The following is a 9,450-nucleotide window of genomic DNA, read 5'->3' as shown; positions in this document are numbered from 1 at the left end:
ATAAAGGTTAGGTGTAGAGGACTGAAATAATCTCTACAATGCTATTTTTATATTATTATAATTATGAATGTATTTTCAAACCGATTGCGTTTGGCAAATCTCTGGTGTTCTAGTATTATTCCAATGTGCATATTCTATTAAGTTTCCTAAGCTCTACTTTTATATGTTTCATATGCCTAACATGATTACAACACTAAGAAAAACAATGTCATCTTGCATTTGTAATCCATCTACTCCCAGGCCTTACTACATTATTCTCTGATAACTTTAGCATCTTCCACTGCTTTCCAGGAAGTATTCTGGACAAAATGATGTAGCCTCCATTTGTTCCACAGGGGAAGGATATTTGGCATTACGGTCTTCAATTAGCTGCCATGTTTTAGGAGGTGAAAGGTACTTGGTGCTAATACTACTCATATTAGATAGACACTATCATGTTAGCACTTTTGATTAATAAGACACACTGGGAAGAAGAGGTAGTCAGTGTTAAAGCATTTACAGCAATGTATACACAGGTGAAGGAAGTCTAGCTTTGTCCCTGTCTTCTTGAGGAGCTCAAGGTTCTAAGTCCTCAGCGTTTCAGAGTTGTAGTGGCTCAAGAAGAGAAAAAACTTCGCAACACGAGTCATTATTTACTTGCCTCAATTTGACTGCATTCATAGACTTAACTAATGTTCATTCAATTGCAGAGTGTGTAGCTCATAGTAATTGAAGGGCTAGAATTTACCAAGCTAATAATTTACCATTCAGGAAGTTAGAGAGCCTTTTTATCCATGTCAGCTGTAATGAGAGAAAATGTGAAATTGACTATTTCTAGGTTGATGTTTCTATTTTGTTAACCAGCATTCCTGAAGCAGGATTGATTGTGCTACATTTACTGTAACAATTATTTTCAAGTTGTTTTTTCAATCCTCTATAGCAGTGGTTCTCAGCCTTCCTAATGCTGCGACCCTTTAATACAGTTCCTCATGTCGTGGTGACCCCAAACCATGAAATTATTTTCATTGCTACTTCATCACTGTAATTTTGCTACTGTTATGAATCATAATGTAAACATCTGATATGCAGAATGTATTTTCATTGTTACAAATTGGTCATAATTAAAGCATAGTGATTAATCACACAATAGTATGTAATATATTATGAAATATTGATTTCTAATGACAAATAAATGAAATTTTGTCTTCAAGCATGGTGTAGCATGGATAACAGTTTTAATATAACAGTAAATTATATTGCTACATTGTTGCGACAATATGCGTAAAATGTCAACTTGAGTGTGAAGGTTGAGCCAAGTTTTTCACCAGATCAGAAATTCTCAGGGGAGTCTTTGCAAGAGCACAACGAAGATCATCTTCCACAATTCTACTTCTGTATTTAGACTTGATAACCAACAGGTTGGAAAACCCTGTTTCACAAAGATACGTTGTTGGAAATGGAAGAAAAAGGTGCAACAAGTCTCAGACAGAACAGGATACGACTGCAAATACTTGATCCAGGATTTTGTAACTGGCATTGTAGAGAAATCAGTTCTCGTTGCTTCGCTGTTAATGGACAATTCTTGTGCTGCCTCAGCAACGTCTTCAACTTTGACTGTGAATGGGCTTCTGTGAATTGGCAGTAGTTGCTTTTAACAGAGTAGCTGCTTTTAACACATTAACTGCTCTCTACACGTGTGACTGGTCCCATAAGTACATTATGGCGTCAACCCTATCACAAACACTTGTATTTATACGGGGTGTATGTGATGGGGTTGGCGCTATGATGTCATCACTCTGGGTACTCGCATGTAGGTTTAACTGCAATGTGGGCGGACCCGCCTGGAGACGGATAGAGGGGCAGTCTCAGTTCCTAAGACCATCGGAAATATGTGTTCTACTTCCAAAGGGGTGGTGACCTACAGGTTGAGAATCGCTACAGTATAGGCTTCGCTATTCCAGCTCTGATAAAAGTCAGAAAACTTTATATTGTCAAATCCAGGGATGATTTTTTTCGCTAATCACTGGAACAAAAGCAAGGTGCCTTGCTGATTGGAGGTACCATCCTAAAGCATGTGATGCTCCTGACTTTTGTAAGACTGCTCTTTTTGCTTGTCCTATTTCTGAATCTTATCAAAGTGTGGCCCAGGGACCAGTAGGATCTCTGAGACGTTTCAGGTCCATGAGCCATGACTATTTTCGCAACTCCAGGGTGACATTTGCTACTTTCGCTCATTCTCTAATCAGTCTAAAGCAGAGTTTCCCCAAGGGCTCAAGTAGAAAGAAAATGTTTTGAGAATGATGATGGCAACATATGTACAAATGTGCTTGACACAATGGATGCATGTATGGATTGTGATAGAGCTGTAAGAGCCCCCAATAAAATGAAAATAAGTAAATAAACTAGAGTTTCCTAGAGGCTACATGACTTGTGAAATAGGAATAGATTTTAGAAATAAACTAATGAACAATGTTGCAATTTAATAGGAAGCCCCAAATTTCTAAAACACCAGTCATTCTTCTAATTTTCTTGTGAGAAAGTTATTCTTCATAAAAATGTTAAGATGTACTAAGATTATTAACTTGCAAGTTTTTGTGAAAAGTGTCTAACACGAATATTACTAGATATGCCCTATGATCTTTGGGATATTTAAGCGTGTAAAACAGTCCATTTAAATTTTTTGGGGATCTTCTTGATTCTACATCTATGCATACCTTTGGCAGAGCACTCATTATTACCTGTGATAATTCTGTGTAGCTATGTCCCACACAGGTCCCAACTGCAGTACTTGCAAAAGCCTTGATGAATCCAAAGCCCTCTCACCTTTCTGTCCCCAGGACCTGGCCTAACTAAGCTTAAAATATTTTGGGAATCACTAACTCAAATGAATAAAGAATAGGACTTGTTTGGGTAAGTACAGAGATCATGGCAGAAGGGGGGCTGTGGAATGAGAAGCATCAGGCAAATTTTGTCCATAGAAGATCAGGAGTGAGCTGAATCTCAGAGGAAGAGGAACAGCTCTAGACAAGGATGATAAACAGCTTGTCAGATAGGAAGAAAAGCACTTATAAAGGCATGGAAGTCTATATGAACATGGTACAACTAAAAAATGCATGTAATTCAATTGCACAGGACTGGTAGACTGGGAAAGTGGAGAAATAGACAGGGCCCATACTATTGTGATATAAGTGTTTGTGTGTGTGTTTCCACTTGTCAGTTTATTGTACTATTGTGGCTGTGTGTTGTTGGAAGCTGTGCTATTTAAATATGCTATGCTACTTAAAATAACAGAAGGGTCGCCCATGGTGTATAGATCTCAGTGGAACTTCCAGACTAAGACAGACTAAGACTAGGAAGGAAGGTCTGGGCAATCCACTTCTGGACATTTTGTCACTGAAAACCTTAAGAATGACAGTAGTACCTTGTTGGATGTAGTGTTGGAAGAAGAATCCCTCAGGTCTGAAAATACTCAAAATATGAACAAGGAAGAGTTGTAACTTCAAAGTAGATCAACCTTAATGATGTTGATGAACCTAAGTTTTTGAGGCCTTCATTTGCCAATACGACATGATTAAAAATGAGAACAGCTGTAAGCACCCAGTAATATATAGAACACTGATGGTACAACGTGTGAATCTAGGAAAATTGTTAATGTTGTTAGGTACCGAGTTGGTTCTCACTCATAGTGACCCTACGTACAACAGAAGAAAATAGCGCCTGGTCCTCTGCCAATCCTCACAATTGTTTCTATGCCTGCGCCCACTGTTGTAGCCACTGTGTCAGTCCATCTCCTTGAGAATCTTCTTTTTCGTGTCCATTTCACCAAGCATGACATCCTTCTCCAAGGATTGGTCTCACCTGACAACTGGTATGTAAAATAAAGCCTCACCATCCTTATCTCCAAGGAGCACTCTGGTCGTACTTCTTCCAGAACAGATTGGTTTGCTTTTTATGTTCCATGGGATTTTCAATATTCGTCAGCACCGCAATTCAAATGCACTGGTTCTTTTTCAGTCTTTCTTAATCAGTGTCTAACTTTCACATGCATGTGAGATGATGGAAAATACCCTGGCTTGGGTCAGGTGCACCTAAGCTGGCACAGTAACATCCTTGCTTTTCAACACTCTGAAGCGGTCTTGTGCAGCAGATTTTCTAGACTCAGTCTTTGCATATTCCAGGTTCTGATTATTTGCTGATTTTTACAGTTATTTCCCCTTACCTTGAGTCGTGCCCCATCAGCAAATGAAGATCCGTAAGGCTCCACTACCAAGGCTTTACTCTATTCCAGTCACCATGGTTGATTTCATTCCAACAAGGCAGCTCTTCCAAGGTCACACTGTGCCCCGAGGGGTCCATCCTATGGCACTATCTTCAATAATGTTCTGCTTCCATTCTTTGGGCCTTCAGCATATGGCAATGCTCCAAGTTTCAGTGGCTACTTCCTCAGAAGTGGGCAGCCCATGACTTCTTTGTCGTCTGTTCTCAGTCTGGAAGCTCCACTGAAACTTGTTCACTCTGGCTGACCCTACTGGCATTCAAAATACCAGTGACATGGCTTCCAGTGTCACAGCAATACAGAAGCCAACACAAGATGACAAACTGACAGACAAGTGGGAGAAGCAAATTGGAAGTAGTGAAGAATGAATGCATAAAGATTGATGTCCTAGCATTAGTGAGCTGAAAATGGACTGGTATTGTCCAATGGGAATTAGATAATTATAGTCTTCACGCTGAGGAAATAACAAATTGAGGAAAAATGGTGTCACATTCCTCATTACAAAGAATAGCTCAAGATTTGTCTTGAAGCGCAGTGACAGGATAATATTCTTATGTCTATAAGGAAGACAACTCACTACAACTATCATTCAAGTTTAGCCACCAATCACTAATGCTAAAGATGAAGAAATTTAAAGGTTTTACCAATGCCTACAGTCAAAATTGATTGAATGTGCAATCAGCATGCATGTATATTTACTGCCGTTTGCAATGCAAAAGTTGAAAACTAAAAAGGAAAAAAGAAATAAAAGCAAACTTGCTGCCATCCAGCTCATGACAATTCACAGCGACCCTATGCCAGAAGACAGTACAGAACTTCTGTGAGTTTCAAAGACTGTTAACTCTTAATGCAGGGGTTCTCAACCTTCCTAATGCTGTGACCCTTTAATACAGTGCCTCATGTTGTAGTGACCCCCAACCATAAAATTATTTTCATTGCTACTTCATAACTGTAATTTTGCTAGTTATGAATCAGGCGACCCCTGTGAAAGGGTCGTTCAACCCCCAGGGTGGCAACTGATGTCTTAATGGGAGTAGAAAGACTGGTCTTTCTCCTCTGAAATGGCTAGTGATTTGAACTGCTGACCTTGCAATCAGGAGTCCAAGGTGTAACAACTGTGCCACCAGGGCTCCTAAGGGCCAGCATTCCAGGTGGTATGATATGATCAAGAACTGATGCTACTGAAGGAAGAAGTCCAATCTACACTGAAGCTACTGACAAAATCAAAGACTCACTGTGATACAGTCATAGCATTTCTATGATGCAGTATTGAATTGCTCCATGGGATTTCCCACGTTGTAAGTCTTTCAGTGAAGCACACTGACTTCTATTTTTACATTGGAATGGCTGGTGGATTGAAACTGCCAAAATTAATTAGCAGCTTAATCCTTACCCACTGCATCAGCTGGGATTCTGGGCCAGAAACAAGGCTCCAGGAATTGATGGAACACCAAAGGAAATGCTTCAATAAACAGATGCAGCACTGGAAGTGCTCCTTCATTTGTGCCAAGAAATTTGGAAGATATCTGGCCAATCAACTGGAATAGATCTGTATTCATGCTCCTTTAAAAAGAGATAAAAGAGAACACTTATTATTTAACAACATCATTAATATCATTTGTAAGCACAATTTTGTTGAAGGTAATTTAAAAATTGTTGAAGCAGAACACTGACAGGGAGCTGCCAGAAACTTAAGTCAGGCTCAAATGAGGAGGAATGAGAGAAGTCATTGTTGCTATCAACTGAATCTTGTTTGGAAGCAGAGATGATCGGAAAGATGTTTATCTGTTTTTGCCCGTGTGGTTCATAACTATGAGAAACACTGCAATAAATGGGACTTCCAGACACTTAATTTTACTTATTAGGAACCTACACATGGGCCAGAGGCAATCATTTGAACAGAACAAAACAAAAAACTAAACTTATGGTCTTCAAGTCAATTCAGACTCACAGTGACCCTATAGGACAGAGTAAAATTGGCCCGGTGGGTTTCCAAGACAGTAAGTCTTTATCAGAGTAGAAAGCCTTGTGTTTCTCCTGCGGAACAGCTGGGGGGTTCAAACTGCTGACCTTTGTGGTTAGCAGTGCACGCATAACCCATTTTGCCACCAGGGCTCCTTGTTTGAAAGAACAAGAGTTTTTAGGAAGGGTGTGTGTTAGGGTTGTACATTTATTCATTCTGTATGTTGAGCAAAAAATCTGAGAAGCTGAACCATGTGAAACCATGGCACCAGGGTTGGAAGAGGCTCACTAACAATCTGCAACATGTGGATGGCCTTGTTTGCAGAAATTGAAGAGTACTGGAAGCACCAACTGATGAAGATTGAAGAGTACAACTGTCAGTATGGATTATGACTCAATGTGTAAATACCAAAATCCTCACTGGACCAATGTTATAAACAAAGGAATGAAGTTGTTGCAAATCCAAGGATTACTTGGATCAACATCAACATTCATGAGGCAGCAATCAAGAAATCAATGGTATAGGGGAAAAATGCTGTTGAGATAATGAGTAGACAATAATGAGTAGAGATACCAGGAGGATAAGCAGAAGGTGAGGAGAAAGGGGGAACTGATCACAAGGATCTACATATAACCCCCTCCCTGGGGGACAGACAACAGAAAAGTGAGTGAAGGGAGACATTGGACAGTGTAAGACATGAAATAATAATAATTTATAAATTATCAAGGGTTCGTCAGGGAGGGAGGGGAAAAATGTGGAGCTGATACCAAGGGCTCAAGTAGAAAGAAAATGTTTTGAGAATGATAATGGCAACAAATGTACATGACAATGGATGTATGTAAGGATTGTGATGAGTTGTACGAGCCCAATAAAATGATTTTTAAAAATGCTGTTGAAAACTAACTCAAGGCATAGTATTTCAATCACCTCATATGCATGTGAATGAAGGACAGTTAATAAAAAAGGCAAAGGGGCATGAATGCACTTGAATTATGGTGGTGAATATTATATATACTTTGGACTAACAGAAGAATGAACAAATCTGTCCTGATAGAAGTGTAGCCAGAACGATCCTTGGAAACAAGGATGGAGAGATGACATGTTATTAGGTGTGGTAGTTAAATAATCTTAAGCAAACTTGAGAATATTAAGAGTGAAAGGGTGGAGTCTAGCCTGTTAATCAGGTCACAGCTTGATGATGACTCCTTGGGGTCATGGCCTTCTCAAGAGGATTCTGGGAACTTCGTCTTTCTCCCTGGAGGTGAGCCACTCTCTCTGCTTACACATTCCAGTTGACAAGCCACATGCAGTCACAGTGATGGCAGCCAGAGCCCTGGAAATGCTTCAATTGCCATTGGATCCACAAGATGTTCCATCCACCTGCCTGTGATCTTCCTGCAGTCTACATCATTACATGTGGCTGCAGAGGAATTGATGACTAGTACTGGACTTAGGGGCTATTATCGAACTTGTGGTCTTGATCTGGACTAGGCTGGGATGTTTTCTCCATATACATTCGCTCTTTTATATAAAGTTCTCTTACACATGAAGTGTCCTGTGGATTTGTTTCTCTAGTCAACTGACACTAACACAGGTTACTATCCCTGGAATAGGATATCAGGCTTGGTAGAAGGTCAACAAAAAAGGCACACACTAGTCAAAGAGAGGGACTGAGAGAATGGGTGTAACAATAGGCCCAACCATAATTGTGAGGATGGCGCAGTACAGGGCAGCCCTTTGTGCTGTTAAGAACTGACTAGACATCACCTGATTCCACTACACCTAACAACAACAATGTAAGTACATATCTCAAAGGAAGTCTAAAATATTTCTTTACTCTTATATAACTTTAATATGACTTTATATACACTGAAACTCACTTCATGTTTCCTAACTACTAGAAAAATTGAACTTGTTTGCTCCCATAAAGACTTAGAGTCTTGAAAATTCTATTTGGAATTGTTCTGAGTTGAAATAAGACTCAACAGCAGCGTGGTTGGGTACAGACTAAGGAATCTCTAGTAGCACAGCAGCTTAATGTTTGTGTGGCTAACTGCAAGGCTGGGAGTTCAAATCCAACAAGTGCTGCTCAGGAGACTGATGAGGCTGCTTACTATCGTCAAAAACCACTGTCTCTGAAACCCTATGTAGCAGTTCTCCTCTGGCCTATATGGTTTTGACTTGATGGTAATAGGTTGGGTTAGGGTTAAAGATTTTCCAGCAGTTCACCCCTGTTTACTTAGTATTATTCACTTGAACAAGGTTAGTTTCATTTTTGTCTTTCACCACTTGGCTCATCATCTCCAAATAGAATTTCATTAAAGACGATACAGTGCAAGTCTAATTTTACAAACAAGAAAAGTGAAATAGAGGTTTCAGTAAATGAATGATCCAAGTTAGAGTCTCTCCTATTTTTTTTTTTTTTAAATCAACTGCTCTCAGGCATGTACTCTCCCAGGCCGTTTTTCCACTGTGGGAACGGTGTGCTAATATCAAGCCTAGCTTTCATCTCTTGTCAATTTCAAGTCCATCCGTTTTGCGGCAGAATACCAGCGCCCAGGGCTCCAAGAGCAACAACCAAACTATGCGGCTGGAGGAGAAAGGTCGCAAGAACTGCACAAATTCCCCGCTAGAATCCCAACCAAGCCCTCTGCTCCCGACAGCCGCTCATATTTCGGGGCCCGCGCCCGCGCCCGCCCTCAGCCCTTCCCGGACCCCGCAGCCGCCAGGCTGGGTCACCTGTAATTGTAGGCGGTGAAATGCTTGCTCTCTCTCAGCATGGCCCGGTAAAGATCTAACACTTGTGCGCGGCTGGAGGCTGCCATTTTGGAAATTAAAAAAAAAAAATAAATGGGTCCTTTCCACCGAGGTCCCTAACCCAACCCACAAAGTTTCAAACGATGCAAAAACAAACAAACAAACAATAAAAAAAAAATTCCCAGAAGCACCGGCAGCAAAGCGAAACCGGGTGCCGCCTGGCAGGCGGGGCTGAACCTCAAGCCCCGCGCCCCAGCATCCCGCGTCGCGGCTTTGCCTCGGAAGGAGCCCGGGACCCCGCGCGGAGAAGCGCGCAGGCAGCGCACGGGGCAGCTACAGCCGCTGGCGAGGCCCGGCCGGCCAGCCGGGTGCCGTGGGCCAGGTGGCCGGAGGGAGGAGCAGCCCGGCGACTGGGCCCTGCTGGGGTCGCCCTGCCCGTCCTTTCTTCGGGGACGGGGTCGCACTCTCGGGCTTC

General features: G+C 41.4%; 1 protein-coding gene across 2 annotated transcripts in view; it reads right to left on the bottom strand.

Moving 5' to 3' along the window:
* The window catches only part of LYRM4 (LYR motif containing 4), a 131,185-nt gene extending 121,969 nt beyond the window's left edge, over positions 1-9,216 (bottom strand). For both annotated transcript variants that reach the window (XM_045292827.1, XM_004711756.2), the window contains exon 1: positions 8,958-9,216. In XM_045292827.1, the coding sequence (XP_045148762.1) occupies positions 8,958-9,043 (86 nt within the window). In that variant the 5' untranslated portion in view covers positions 9,044-9,216. The remainder of the gene's footprint in view (positions 1-8,957) is intronic.
* Between the last annotated feature and the right edge of the window lie 234 nt (positions 9,217-9,450).

Source organism: Echinops telfairi, unplaced genomic scaffold (assembly GCF_000313985.2).
Source record: "Echinops telfairi isolate 266 unplaced genomic scaffold, ASM31398v2 ScPeMD7_655;HRSCAF=1070, whole genome shotgun sequence".
NCBI classification, from domain to species: Eukaryota; Metazoa; Chordata; class Mammalia; order Afrosoricida; family Tenrecidae; genus Echinops; species Echinops telfairi.
The sequence above is the reverse complement of the archived record's forward strand: the minus strand, read 5'-3'. Positions and strand labels throughout refer to the sequence as shown.